Source organism: Anabrus simplex, chromosome 1, assembly GCF_040414725.1.
Source record: "Anabrus simplex isolate iqAnaSimp1 chromosome 1, ASM4041472v1, whole genome shotgun sequence".
In the NCBI taxonomy this organism is placed as follows: domain Eukaryota; kingdom Metazoa; phylum Arthropoda; class Insecta; order Orthoptera; family Tettigoniidae; genus Anabrus; species Anabrus simplex.
Genome location: NC_090265.1, coordinates 1,034,269,417 through 1,034,284,715, shown reverse-complemented (window position 1 = coordinate 1,034,284,715; position 15,299 = coordinate 1,034,269,417). Strand labels below are relative to the sequence as shown.

General features: G+C 39.6%; 1 protein-coding gene across 1 annotated transcript in view; it reads left to right on the top strand.

The window, feature by feature from the left end:
• LOC136857921 (protein suppressor of hairy wing) overlaps nt 1-12,861 on the top strand; it is a 214,323-nt gene extending 201,462 nt beyond the window's left edge. The window contains exon 11 of the mRNA XM_067136999.2: nt 11,898-12,861. Within this exon, the coding sequence (XP_066993100.2) occupies nt 11,898-12,401 (504 nt within the window). The 3' untranslated portion in view covers nt 12,402-12,861. The remainder of the gene's footprint in view (nt 1-11,897) is intronic.
• Nucleotides 12,862-15,299: the final 2,438 nt, after the last annotated feature.

The window sequence follows — 15,299 nt, the reverse complement described above, 5'->3', positions numbered from 1 at the left end:
GTGCTGCCTGCACCTATTCACAAATATATCAGAAACTGGCAGGGTAAAGTTTACATTGCAGTTATTCAGACGCCTAACAATTTGTTCCTTTTGATAGCATGTAGTGGACAGTAGAAAATTAAATGAGCTACTGTTTGTTCTGATTGGCACTTATAAAGGTATCCCTCTAATGATTGTATTGAAAATAACTTCTAAATTGACCATGTCCGGTAACTGTGTAAGTATAAAAGTGGGTTTGAAGAATTTTGAAGTTAAACGTTGATGAATTGTTGGAAAGAACATCTCCCGCGTGACATGTCCGTTCATGCTGTTTGTCCATACAGAGTTCCATCTCTCCTCCATTTCACTTCTAAATATCTTCTTCACATGAGATAAGGGACACATGGAGAAGCTGAAATCTGTTTTCCCATCAAGCTGAGGATCCTGCTAACATGTCTGCCCTCTCATTTCCCACAGTTCCAGCATGAACTTTCAACCATCTGAAACAGATTTTTGTTTTTGCTAGTTGCTTTACGTCGCACCGACTCAGATAGGTCTTATGACGACGATGGAAGAGGAAAGGGCTAGGAGTGGGAAGGAAGCGGCCGTGGCCGTAATTAAGGTACAGCCCCAGCATTTGCCTGGTGTGAAAATGGGAAACCACGGAAAACCATCTTCAGGGCTGCCGACAGTGGGGCTCGAACCCACTATCTCCCGAATACTGGATACTGGCCGCACTTAAGCGACTGCAGTTATCGAGCTCGGTTCTGAAACAGATATGCAAGTTGCTGGATAAGATTAAATTCCTAATGTTTGAGGCCAATGGGTGTAGATTATATTTGTCTCTTGAAGTGATGATGGAAGATTGAGAATCACTGGATATTTGAGCACTATAATTATTTTGTAAGCATCATCTTACTGCCTGGTTTATAGCAAAGAGCTCTGCTTGAAAATTGGTTGTAGAAGGTGCTAACCCTGTATCCCTTATTCAAAAAATTCTGAATTATTCATATACACTATGAATGAGCATCCTGCATAGACCGTTTTTAGGTCTAAGGCAGTTATCCAAGATCTGTCAGTATATATGAAGCAGTGGTGTATATTGTTGCAGAGTTTTTTTACCTGCAAGTGCTTATCGTACAAGCCAGGATGGCCTGACACCAAAAAGTGTGATTTCTTTTCAACATCATAGTGAGGCATTTGAAGAGAATTGTCGTAACATCTCTTTAAATTAGTAACTTTTGCCTTAAACATAATTGTCAGATATAATGGTTCATTTCCAGCAATTATCAGCGCTGCGTCGGCGGAGATGGTGCGATAGCGACGAATGATTCTCAGTATGAAGCCTGACAAAGTTTCATTTGGGCCCACTGTTTGTGAAGGATATCTTGAAAAGCTGTTGCACAGTATGTGATAATGGGTTCAACAGCACCCCGATATATTGTTTTCAATATGGATCAGTTCAGGCCCTACGTAGGTTTGGCGGCACGAGTTACGCTTGTTAGAAGAGTGGTAGATGTCGTTGCAAGGTGATTAAAATGGGCCTGAAATGTTAATATTTGATTCAGTATTACACCCATAAATTGCCATACTCAGGTAAGAAAGCTAGCAGGAGTGATTTTTCTATCCGTCACTGACGAAGGCTGCAGCCAAAAATTTTGTACCCATGTTTTCCCTTTATGTGTACTCTGTTTATGCGATCATACATGTTAAGCTGCTACTCTCAATCTGTTTCCTAGGCTTGTATAAATTGACATTCGTTTAATCGTGATTTGAAGACAGACATTTTTTTGTTTCTCTAAGAATTTCATAAAACTTTTTTCTTTCTACAAAAGATTTCTAGTTTTTACACACCACTCCTTATAAATTTGATGCATGTGATTAATGGACCTAAAATTTAAATCCTCACACACTCGTAATCTGGATGACCTACTATAGTGGTTGGGGATTTCGGGTATTAATTCCAACCTCCCATGCGAACCACGTGACCTTGCTGCAGTGGGGAGGTTTGTGCGTCCCAGTGAAGCAGATAGCCGAGCAGCAGGTGCAACCATATCGGATGGGTATCTGTCGAGAGACGAGACGACTAACAAATGTTTGATCGAAAGCGGGGTAGCAGCCTTTCGGAAGTTGCAAGGGCGGCATTCTAGATGATTGACTGAAATGGCCGTGTAATAACACTTTACATGGCTTAGCTGTGTTGATACTGTTGTAAGCGGCTGAAAGCAGTGGGAAACTACAGCCATAACTAACTCCCAAGGACATGTAGCCCTCTTTGTATGAATGATATACTGATGATGCCAGTCATCAGGAAGATGGAAACTGACATTCTGTGAGTCAAAGCGTGGAATGTTAGAAGTTTGAATTGTTGGAATTGTTATGATAGGTTAGAGAATCTGAAAAGTTAGATGTATTTAGTCGTAAGTGAATTGCATTGGCAGGAAGAGCAGGATTTTTGGTCATGCAACTACAGAATTATTATCAAGACAGAATCAAACAGGAAAAATGCAGAAGTTGTTTTAATAATGAATAAGAAAATAGAATGGCGGGTAAGTTACTATGACCAACGTAGTGAAAGGATTATTGTTGGCAAAGATAGACACCAAGCCAATGCCCACCACAATAGTGCAGGTGTATATGCCTACTAATTCAGCTATCGATGAAGAAATCAAAAGAATGTATGAAGAGATAGAAGATTTAATACAATATGCAAAAGGTGATGAAAATCTAATTATGATGGGAGACTGGATTGCAGTGGTAGGCCAAGGAAGAGAAGGTAATACATTGGGACAAATCAGTTTGGGACAGAGGAATGAAAGAGGAAGTCGGCTGCTTGAATTCTGCACGGATCATAATTTAGTCCTTGCTAATACTTGGTTCAGCCACCACAGATGATGGTTGTATATGTGGATGAGACCTGGAGACACTGGAAAGAATCAAATAGACTTCATTATGATTAGGCAGATTCAGAAACCAGGTGTTGGATTGCAAGACTTTCCCAGGAGCAGATGTGTACTCTGATCACATCTTGGTGGTCATGAAATTCTGAAGAACAGAAGGTATGTGAGGAGATGGGATCTAGACAAGTTGAAAGAAAAGAGTGTAAGGGATTGTTTCCAGGAACATGTTGCACAAGGACAAAATGATAACCCTGTAGGAAACACAACAGATGAAAAATGAGGTCAGTAAGGCTGCTGAAGAAAGTTTAGGAAGAAAGAACTTATCAACTAAAAATCAGTGGATGACTCAGGAGATACTAGACCTGATTGATGAACGACAAAAGTACAAGAATGAAAAAAAAATTGAGGAGGGCAGAATAGAATACAGGCAATTGAAGAATGAAGTGGAAAGAAAATACAGGACATCTAAGGAAGAATGGCTGAAGGAGAAGAGCAAGGATGTTGAAGGTTGTAATGGTCCTGGGAAAGTTAAATGCTGCATATAGGAAAGTCAAGGAAACCTTGGGAGAAAGGAAAACTTGGTGTATGAATATTCAGAGTTCAGATGGTAAACCACTTACTGGGGATAGATGACAAGGTAGAAATATGGCAAGAACATATCCAACAGTTATCAGGGTTAAGAAGTGGATGATATGGTTCTGGAACAAGAACAGGCTATTGATGTTGATGATATGGGAGACCCACTTTTGAGGTCAGAATTCAACAGAGCTTTGAGAGACCTAAATAGGAACAAGGCGCCTGGAATTCATGACATTCCCTCAGAATTACTGACTGTCTTAGGAGAAACTAGCATGGCAAGGTTATTCCATTTAGTACGTAAGACATAATTATGATACAGGAGAAAAGCCATTTGATTTTCAGCAGAATGTTGTTATGCCTATTCCCAAGAAAGCAGGTGCTGACAAGTGTGAAAACTACTGCACCATTAGTTTAATATCTCACATGTGCAAAAAATTTTAACATGTATTATTTACAGAAGAATGGTTAGAAAAGTTGAAACTGAGTTGAGAGAAGATCAGTTTATCTTCAGAAAAAATGTAGGAACACGTGAAGCAATCCTGACTTTACGTCTGATCTTAGAGAACTGAATTAAGGAGGACATGCCCACATACATGGTATTCATAGATCTAGAAAATGTGTTCGATAATGTTGATTGTACCAAGCTATGTGAGATTCTGAGGCGATTGGGATCAGATAACAAGAAAGAACTATCATCAATCTGTGCAAAAATCAGTCTGCAGTGATAAGAATCGAGGGCTCTGAAAAAGAAGCAGCAATCGAGGAGTAAGGCAAGGCTGCAGTTTGTCCCGTCCCCTCCTTGTCACTGTTTGTATAGTACAGGTAGTAAAGGAATTCAAAGAGGAATTTGGAAAGGGAATCACAATCCAAGGACAGGAAATGATTTGCTGCTGATATTATTTTATCTAAGACTGCTGAAGATCTGGAGATACTGCTTAATGGGATGGACAGAGTCTTGGGAAAGGAGTACAAGATGAAAATAAACAAGTCCCAAACAAAGTAATGGAGTGCAGTCGAACGAACTCAGATGATGCAGGAAATATTAAATTAGGAAATGAAGTCTTAAAGGAATTACCCTGTAGATGAATATTATTACTTTGGTAATAAAATAACTAATGATGGTAGAAATGAGGACATAAATTGCAGACTAGCACAAGCAAGGAAGGCCTTTCTTAAGAAAAGAAATTTGCCCTCTTCGAACATAGATATAGGAATTAGAAACATGCTTTTGAAGACTTTCATCTGGAGCGTGGCATTGTGTGGAAGTGAAATGGATGATAACTAGCTGAGAAAGAAAGTGAATAAAAGCTTTTGAAATATGGTGTTACAGAACAATGCTGAAGGTGAGATGGGTAGATCAAATCACGAATGAAGAAATACTGAGTCGAATTGGTGAGAGGAGATTGGTTTGGCTAAATTTGACGAGAAGAAGAGATAGAATGATAGGACACATCTTAAGATGCCTAGGGCTTGTTCATTTGGTTTTTGAGGGAAGTGTAGGTGGTAAGAACAGTAGGGTTGGACCAGGGTACGAATATAACTAGTGGATTAGAGCAGATGTAGGATGTAGTAGTTACACAGAAATGAAAAGATTAGCAAGGGATAAGGTGGCATGGAAGCTACATCAAACCAGTTTGTAGACTGAAGACTCAAAACAACAATAATTTCAACTATTTGTTAACAGAGTCTGATTCTAATGCTGCGTTTACACTAGCGAAACTCGCTCGGGTGAAACTTATTCGTTTCAAGTGAAATTTCGCACTACCCAAAACAGAGCACAATTCAGAGTGAAAAATAGCGCTAGTGGGGCGAGCCGCCTTCGACAAGCCTGAACGCTTCTCTTCTTCTTTTGCAGCCAACTTGGAAACTTGCTTTGTCCCTCCAGCCTCTGCAGCTGTGTTTTCCATCATATCAATGTCATTTTTGATCAAGAAAGGGAAGAAGAAAAATCGGCGCCCTCGACGATGGTAGAGCAAACAATTATTCCTTGAAAGAAGCCAATATGGAAACAGCCTTATGAGAGAAATGGGACAGGAACTCATTGGTGATACAATTAAGAACTTTGTCCACATGAGTTCCCAAAATTTTGAACTACTCGTTCTACTGATCAGTCAAAAAGTTGAAAAACAAGACACAACATTCAGAGAAGCAGTAATAGTGAGAGAAAGGTTGGCTGTCACACTGTTTCTTAGCAACTGGTGATTCGTACACAAGTTTGCAGTATTTATTTCAAATATCAAAGTGCACAATATCAAAAATCGTCCCAGAAGTTTGGGATGCGTTGATTGAAACACTTCAGGATTATTTGAAGGTAAGGATAATAACACAACCCAGCATTTTCAAACTTTTTTTCTTGCAGCAAGAGGTGATCGAGATGAGAGTGAAGGAAATGCAGTTTCAGACTCATTCTACACCCCAAATCTTTCATATCATCCAACATCGTTTTCACTATTGTTTTGTATTGTTCATCCTTTACACTTCCTAGTAACTTCATTATGACGTCTCTTACTGAATTCCATGCATCAAGTTCCACGGCATTCATCATCTGTTCAAAGTTTCTGTCTTTCAGAAGCTTTCTAATTTGTGGTCCATTAAAAATGCCTCCCTTGACATTTGCATCAGATAAATCTGGAAATTTGCTTGCAATGTACTTGAAACAGGGGCTACTTTTGTCCAAGGCCTTAACGAACTGCTTCATGATTCCCAGTTTGATGTGTAGCGGTGGCAAAATAATTTTTTGTGGGTCAACTAATGAAGCATTCGTAACATTTGTAACATTTTTCACACCAAGTGTCAAAACTTGTCTCTTGGGCCAGGAAGGTGTAGACCAGTGAATTTAGTGAAGCCTGCTTGTTGTCCTAATACAATACCACACAAGTCACTACACACATCCCACCGGTGCTCATGATACTTGATTTTATCTAAAACAGTTTGCATTGTGATATATTGTAATTTTCTTTTAGTGAAATCGAATGTGCCACAGGAATCGAAGCTAGAATGTTTCCGTTATGAAGTAGTACAGCCTTTAAGCTCCACTTGTAGGAATCCACAAACAGCCGATTCGCTGTTATCACAAAGCAGCACTGTGCCGCAATGACACATTTTCAGACAATAAATGGCAAATAACACAAAAACTAGATGTGATACAATAGAACCAATGACATTTCTGAAATCAGGAGACCTTATTTAGTTAAAATCACGTATCAGATGCTTTGCCGCAAAAATCATGCTGGGTAGTGTAATTAATCACATTTAAAACAGTAAATCAACTCGGTATTATATATGTATTTTTAAAAAGTCAAATGAACAAATAGGAATGCTAATAATTAAAAATCACACAATATTAATTCAATTTAGAAATACATTTCGTATCCAAACTGCACCCATTTAAAAAAATAGCATTTGATATATTTGTTAATTGTTGTGGATCAATACAAAAAATTGGTGAAAATGTAAAATAAAGATAAAATAATGGGGAAAAAAATCACAAACCAAGTAAAATTAGTCACAAGCGCAATAACCCATCTAAATATGAGGCGTCTAGTATCAAAACCGGCCAAGTCACAAAATTTACGAAAATGAGTTAAGGTTATCAATTTGAAGTAGAAGTATAGCACTATCAGGTGAAACAAGAATATGCTTTAAAATCGTCCGTGTCTTCATGTTATAGACCACTGAATTCTCGGTCGTGTAACAGAATCGGCCAAGTCATGCAGCCAGTGAATTCAAAACCGGCCAAGTCAAGGAACGAGCAACAATCTTTATGATGCAGCATTATTGTCTGGAATCTTGTGTTGTTACATTAAGCAACAATGTGATAATACCAGTAGGCAAAATCGTTCCTTGTAATGTATATTCTTTGAAGTCATTATATTTTGTTTCTTGTTCGTTTGCAACACTGACTTACGTATTCGCGGGCTTCTTACCGTCATTGGCGCCAAAGCAATCATATTTCCGGTGTGCTCGTATTTTGTCATTATTGTGTGCTGTAACATGGATATTGTTCCGAGTGGAGAACTGAAAGATTTACTTTCATACCTTGTGAAATTGTACAAAATTGCAACAAAAACAGCCAAGTCAAAATTTAAATTAACAAAAAAGATGAGTTAATTATGAGTTAGATTTCTCAAAACAGCGGAACCTAAATATTAAACCATTAAGGATATAACTGTGAAAAAAATCTTTTCTGACCATCATTGCTTTGTCTCTAGAGGTTTTTTGTCCATATTGAAAAATATGCCTTGAGTGACTTGGCCGGTTTTGATACTAGACGCCTCATATGACGAATCCAAATGTTCAGGGCTTGTGCCTTCTGAATTTGGTGTTGTCTGCCCACTAGTGGAAGTTCTTCACAATGATCCAAGAATGCTTCAAAATAGCTACTTGTAGGTTCAAAAAAGTAATGAAATGACACAATTTTGCATTATAAACCAATAGTAATAGCTTACCTGATCCAGTAACTCTGCTCTTATTTTCTTTCGATCTTTCACTTCGATATGATCCCAGTAGCGCTTTCATCTTCGCTTTCACTGTAGAGATAGGAAAGTTTAGTTGAGAACTAATTTCCTTCCACACATCTTCTCTTTTATTGTGATTAAAATAGTTTTTGTTTTTCGGATTCCACATAAAATCTCTATTTTTGTAGAGCTCGATGAGCTGCAAGCACTGTTCTTGATTCATCGCTCGCGCAACTACGGGGACAACGTTTAGAAACCCCATGGCACTACAGCCCTTGAAGGGCCTTGGCCTACCAAGCGACCGCTGCTCAGCCCGAAGGCCTGCAGATCACGAGGTGTTGTGTGGTCAGCACGACGAATCCTCTCGGCCGTTATTCTTGGCTTTCTAGACCAGGGCCGCTATCTCACCGTCAGATAGCTCCTCAATTCTAATCATGTAGGCTGAGTGGACCTCGAACCAGCCCTCAGGTCCAGGTAAAAATCCCTGACCTGGCCGGAAATCGAACCCAGGGCCTCCGCGTAAGAGGCAGGCACGCTACCCCTACACCACAGGGCCGGCACGGACCACGTTTACACAGAGAAATTCAATGAGCGAAACCCTTTGATGCGCAGACAAAAACCGACTGACCTCTGGCTCGCAGTGAGGGCCCTCGCTCCGCAATTACTCAGGGGTGAGGGAGTGTCTACACTAGGCTCAATTCCCTCACAAATTATTTTGCGAGGAAATTGCGTTTAGTGTAAACGCAGCTTTAGAAATATCCTAGGCTCTATATTGTCCTCCATTTTTTGCTTTTTTGTAGTACATATCTAGAATACGTTTTATCATTGTCACTCTGACATATTATTGAAGTCATGTATGCAATTATGAAGACGGCTTTATTCAGTTCTATTGTAAACAAGAAGTCTCTGTACACTCTTACCTTCTCGCCATCGTTTGCTAATAAGTAAGAGTCATAGCCGTATTTCTTTTCAACATTTTCTCTGTCTGTATCCTTCCTCCTTCTAACAACTGGCCGGCAGGTAATAAGTCCATTCGTTTATATTTTCCTTCTGTCCCATGTGTTTAGTGACCAAAATTTGTGGTGAATTTTCACACAAAACTTTTCTTCAATGTGATGACACATATAACTTCTTTTAAGTGGCTTACTTGGTAGCAGTTTTCTTTCGTCGCGTCCCGTTATGATGTAGTTACCACCATCCCTTTTCAGTCCCTTGACATACAATGTTTATTTTCTTCTTGTTTTTTTTTTATTTCTGTTGGACCTCTTCCCCTGTTTCAGTTGTTCCTGCTTTCTACTGAATAAATTTTGGTGTCTCTATTTGTGTTAAACATATTGCATTGAAACACTCCATCATTTCCATTGTCCCACCCTCATCAGAGGATCTGCCTTACAAGGGCTGCACTCGGCTAGAAATAGTCACACGAAATTATTATTATTATTATTATTATTATTATTATTATTATTATTATTATTATTATTATTATTATTATTATTATTTCCATTGTTCTGTGTGAAGGAGATATCATCATCCATATCACAGTTAGAAGAAACAGAGTAATTATATATTTAGCTCTGCATTCTTTAATCTGTTTAAGTTGAGACTAGCGAAGTGCTGGGGGGACCTTGTTCTGTGATATTTGCATGTAAATTTAATGTAAAGGAAGAGAGGATCCTGTCTGAAAGCATTATTACTGACCTAATTTTATGGATCGGTATTCCCCCATCATCTTCCTTAGTTCTCTGAGGTGCAAGAGCCAACTCCTAAAAGTTTCCTCTCTTCCCTCCATCATATGCATGAGTTTACTAACAATGCTACTTACTACTGTAAATGAGCTGACAAATTGGTGCAAACACTACAACCATGTATGTGCTTGGTGAAGGAGCCAGTTGTTGCACAGTAAGCAGCTATGTGATCCTGTGCTCCTTGTCAGGTCACATAGCTGCTTTTGGAGGTTCAACTTCTTGTGGTTGCACATAACCAGAAATGTTCTAGCCCATGCACAGCGTAAACCACTCTCAGATAACAAAGCCCTTTGTAAGGAATGATTCCAAGCAGTGTAATGATCCTTACACTGTGCATAACTCATTCTCGTGGCTGGTAACGTGTTAGCAGGGTAGATGAATAAAGCAGAACCTGGTAGCGTTCTATTTTTTAAATTGATTAGCTAATTGCTAAAACTACACATTTACACTTACAGGATTACCAAGCTCACTACTTTACACAGCACACACGCCTACAGTTAGAGCTCTCTCTCTCTCTCTCTCTCTCTCTCTCTCTCTCTCTCTCTCTCTCTCTCTCTCTCTCTCTCTCTCTCTCTCTCTCTCTCTCTCTCTCTCTCTACATTGACACACACACACACACACACACACACACACACACACACACACAGAGTCTTCGATCACTTACACTACACTCGCTCAGTCATAGTCCACAGTTCGCAGCCCGCACACAGCAGTCCCATAGCTCAGGATGAGGTTCACTGTCCACACTCCGATGGAACTCCGTTCGCAGCCTAGACACTTCGCACCTAGTGTTCCCTTTAAGCTGCACCAGAACTCCCAATGTTCTTCTACAGCAGTTGGCACCATGAGTGATGCACACACCCAACATCAGGCGACACCTCCAGCAGGTAAACACTCCGCAGGGTGGCACACATAGACCGACTGCCCCAACGCGAACTCAAAACTCTCTCTCAGCTCTCAGCTGAGCTCCAACTGAGCTCCTCGCCAATTCACTCATTGGAAAGTCACTCCTGTCTTATATACGTGGAAATGGCCCTTCGAGATACGTCAGCAACTTGAATTCCGTAGAAGTCCCCTGATACAAAAATCTCTCGGGCCACGGCCTAGATGTTTCCACATCCCTCGGGACCACAGCGGCCAATGACGGTACATGTACTGGTGGCTGACCAGTTGGCGCCAGCCTTCTCCAGTCAGGTCAGCTGAGCAATGGAAAGCACCACCCTGACACGTCGATGTCACACATGGGGTGGGGCCACAAGTGATCGCAGCCCCCTTCATCCATGCTCCATGAAACAGCAAACATACAACAATATAATATCTGAACCATGCTGGAGCTATAAACCAAGTGTTGGGTATAAATGGCATTCCTATTCACAAAAGTTTAGGAGCCATCCTCTGCATTTCTTGTGCCCAGCCATGGTGATCGAATATGCCAGCTACCCTTTACTACAACAGCATGCCGTACCTCGATTATGACATGTTCGTGGACCTTGTCTTCAAGGTCTCCATAAGTATCTTTGAAATCTATATCTTTATCTTATCTGCTTGAAATGGGCATACAAACATGGATAAGCCATTGTTGAAGGGCTACACACAACTGCAATGTCTTAACCCATGTATCCAAAGATGTTTTACTTAAAATTGCAATGTCATCCTGATCTGTATCACATTTTAATAATTTCATTCTGACTGTCCGTTATCTGTCCGCTTAGTTTCTTCCAGTCCAGTTACATCTGATCTAAATCACCCCTGCATGAAAGGTTTCTTTGATATTATACAGTTGCCCCTTCTTCATTTTGTGCCATTATAGAGGAAGGTCATTTTCATCACAGTATACATCCTTCAGCATATCCTTGCTATTTCTGCAGTTGCTTTCCAGCAAGAGCAAAAATGTTAATTGTTTTAATTTTTTACTTCAAGAGATTAGTGGTGGTTTTTAATATGACCTTCTAGTGCCTCCTCAATCTTAAAGACAAATTTAATAGATGTTAATGCAGTTTTGAAGTTTTTGTTTTGTTTATGTTTTTAATGCAAGTTTGTTAATGTATCGTAGAATATGAGGAATTTTGGTTTATGATGTCAGATTTGCTGGTGAAGAGGATGGCCATTTCTCGAAACATGTACAAATAATAACTATGTAAACTAACAACTACCTAAGGCATTTTTCCACAAAGAATTATTGACGCTCCCTATAATCAATGATAATAACAATGGTCCTTTTTTTCTTTATTTTGTAGGAGCCACCTCGTTCATGTGATGAATGTGGACGAGCCTTCATACGCCAGGATTGTCTTCTCCGTCACATGCGAACTAAACACAGAGATATGCTGGAAGAGATTTTAGCTGAAGCAGAGAAAAAGAAACTTCAGCAGCAATTGTTGGCAGCAGCAAGTGGTGTTGCGAACAGTTCAGCTGCTCATGCTACCATTGATCCTGGCACTTTGAGTGAAAGTGCTTTAGCAGATTCTGTTAAAGAATTACTTACATTGCTGGTTGATGAAGCAACACTGAAAGTATTTGGCTGGCCCGATGCATCTGTGGACCAATTGTTGGAAGCAGTGATTAGGCGTTGTGGCCACCAGCCTGTTGCGCTTGAAGAGCTATCGTACACAGACAGGCTTCGAGAAAATGCCAAGCTCCTCTTCACAGTTGTCATTGATGATTCTGCTGTCAAAACGCTTCTTAACAACCAGACAGTTGATGAAGTTATTCTTCATGTTTTACGGTTGGCTAAATCATAATATTTTGTAGGCATTCTTCAAATCATTTCTATGACATGACAGGTATGAAAAAATTCTCTATGTTGCATTTTTAGAATGCAGCATTGATGTTGGAGTACCAGTTGTTTACATCTAATAAAATTAGAAATTTACATCTAGATAAAAATGTTCAGATCAGAGCCACAGGCATATACTCTGGCATTCAGAAAGACCAGCTGGGAACTTTTGAAAAAGATAAATATATATACTACAAATAGAAGAATTTGAAGTATGTAATGTAGCCATGTATGAAATGAAGAAAGGACTTACCTCTCCTGAATTAATGTTGTTAAAGAGAACATTATAGAGCCGTTTTGTTGTTGTATACACAGCTCGTACTGCTATCACCATCTAGAAAAGAACTGTATATTTTATATCTGTGAACCAAGTAATTTTTATAATTTAATGTAAATATACTAAATGAGTATTAAAATGTTTCCATAAAATATTTCTAGTTGTTTTTAGTATCATGCCTTTAAGCATGATAATGTATTACTGCTATATTAATGTTGAGGCTGAGGCAGTAATAGTTTTGAGACTTCTTATTTTGTCTGTAGCACTCCTACCAGATTGCACCACAGAATTTTTAATGACTAGTTCTCAGGGTTGATAGAAAGTTCAGGTTAACTGTTTCTTGTAATAACAACTTGTAAATTACTAAGAGCAATCAAAATTAACCTGGTATAAAGAGTGATCACTGGGAAGTTGTTTCCTGGTGAATCTTTACTGCACGAGTAAGTAAAGTAAGTTAACTCGTATCCTTTTCCCGAGGTAGTACAGCTCTTTTCAGACATACCTTCCAATAGAGGTGAGCTGCATGTACCATTTTAACCACTTGCCAGCCCTCCTGTCATTCTTAAACCTCTGGCAGTATCAGAAATCAGCTCGGGCCACTGAAGATGGCAGCTAATATTGCCAACCGTAACAGTATGGAGGCATACTCACTCTAATTAAAACATCTCAATTTTTTAAACTTAAACCTTGGCAAAAACAAAAGAAGTAACATTTCTTGCACATAGAGACAAGATGCGTATGGAAAGGATTTTTACAAGTTTCCTGTATGATATAAAAAATGGATTGTAAATGTATCTGAGGAAGTTGCAAATATGTACCCCCATTTTTTTTAAAAGTAAATCCTGTTTTAAAATTCTCAGCTACCGAAACCATGTCTTGTAGGTAAAAGCTGAAGAAATATTTCTTAATTCATGCTACGTATTGTACACTCATAATTTACTTTACACTCTGCATGTAAAATAAACACAGGACTGTTAACAACACAGTTTGCCTGTACTGCCCAAATGAAACTGCCTCCCCTTTACCTACTATATGTACTGTTAATCACACAGGTTCTTGGTCATTTATATATTAAAAATGTTTCCTAACAACAGGTTTGTCCAGTCCACCCATCCGTTCTACTGGACTGATTCACTTCATTTTTGTTTTACTCTCTCTGGAATCACCTACTGGTAAATCATCAAGCACTGATAGATCTCAATTAAGCTCAATTAACTTTCAGTAATCATAAAATCAATTCATCAAATGATCACTCCAATAATTGCTTCCTAAGGCTTAACCTAGACCGCAATACATTCTGTACTTAGCGGGTTACACACAGTTAAGGAGCAATATCTTTACATAAAGATATTGAAGCTAAAGGGTTAAAAATCACGACAGTTGTAAGAGAACCTGCAATTTCAATCAAAGTTGGTTTGCATATGACTTAATACTACCTGGAGAGATAGTCAGTTATCAGGTCAGGATAATCCTGCTACCATATATGACGGTAGACAGTACTACCTGCAACTGTCTGGCCAAGGTCAAGGGGCCATGACTAAACTTTTTTTTTTTTTTTTGCTAGGGGCTTTACGTCGCACCGACACAGATAGGTCTTATGGCGACGATGGGATAGGAAAGGCCTAGGAGTTGGAAGGAAGCGGCCGTGGCCTTAATTAAGGTACAGCCCCAGCATTTGCCTGGTGTGAAAATGGGAAACCACGGAAAACCATTTTCAGGGCTGCCGATAGTGGGATTCGAACCTACTATCTCCCGGATGCAAGCTCACAGCCGCGCGCCTCTACGCGCACGGCCAACTCGCCCGGTATGACTAAACTTAACACCCAAAGCTGGCGACCAATGGCTCCAGGCGGAGGAGACCTCCCTTTGGAGGTCAGGCAAAGCCTTTGTGTAGAAAATGACACACAAATTCACCAGAAACAAGAACGTGGGCTTGGATGGCAAAAGAGGACCGCAGTCCCAATGGTAGATAAAATACAACAACTCTCTCCTGTCAGCAGTGTCTGTACTTCAATGAAGCATTTGCAAAAGGCATCTGTACTCCTGAGTAGCTGCTTAGTTACACCTGCCAGTAGGTATAAAATGCCTCTGGGACCCCACCATAATATAGCCTATATATGGTATGGTACTTCTGAACTTGCCTCAGAAATGGATAGGGCATACCCTGCTGCAAGTGACACAGTTCCTTGGGCACTGGGGAAATTGTGAAAAATGAGCAACCAGTAGCCAACATCATGAAGGGGGATAATCAGTCTTATGACACTGATAGGAAAGACAGAAGAGTGGTGGGTTTTATGGAGAAAGAGGCTATAGAAATAATGGGGCTGAGCAAAGTTATATGAAATGGGACAGGAAAGAAAAGAATGAGAAAATGATATACACTATAATGGAGTGGTGGCAGAGAGGCGAAAAATGGAGTGGGCCTGATAATTTTGAAACAGCTGGAAGAGTATGTGGATAAGGTAGAGTATATCAGAGACAGGATAATAAAAATCAGACTAAGAATGAAGTACACGTGTATGCACCACAGACAGGGAACAAAGAGGAGGATATTGAGGAATTCCTGGAGAAATTACAAAAGGAGAT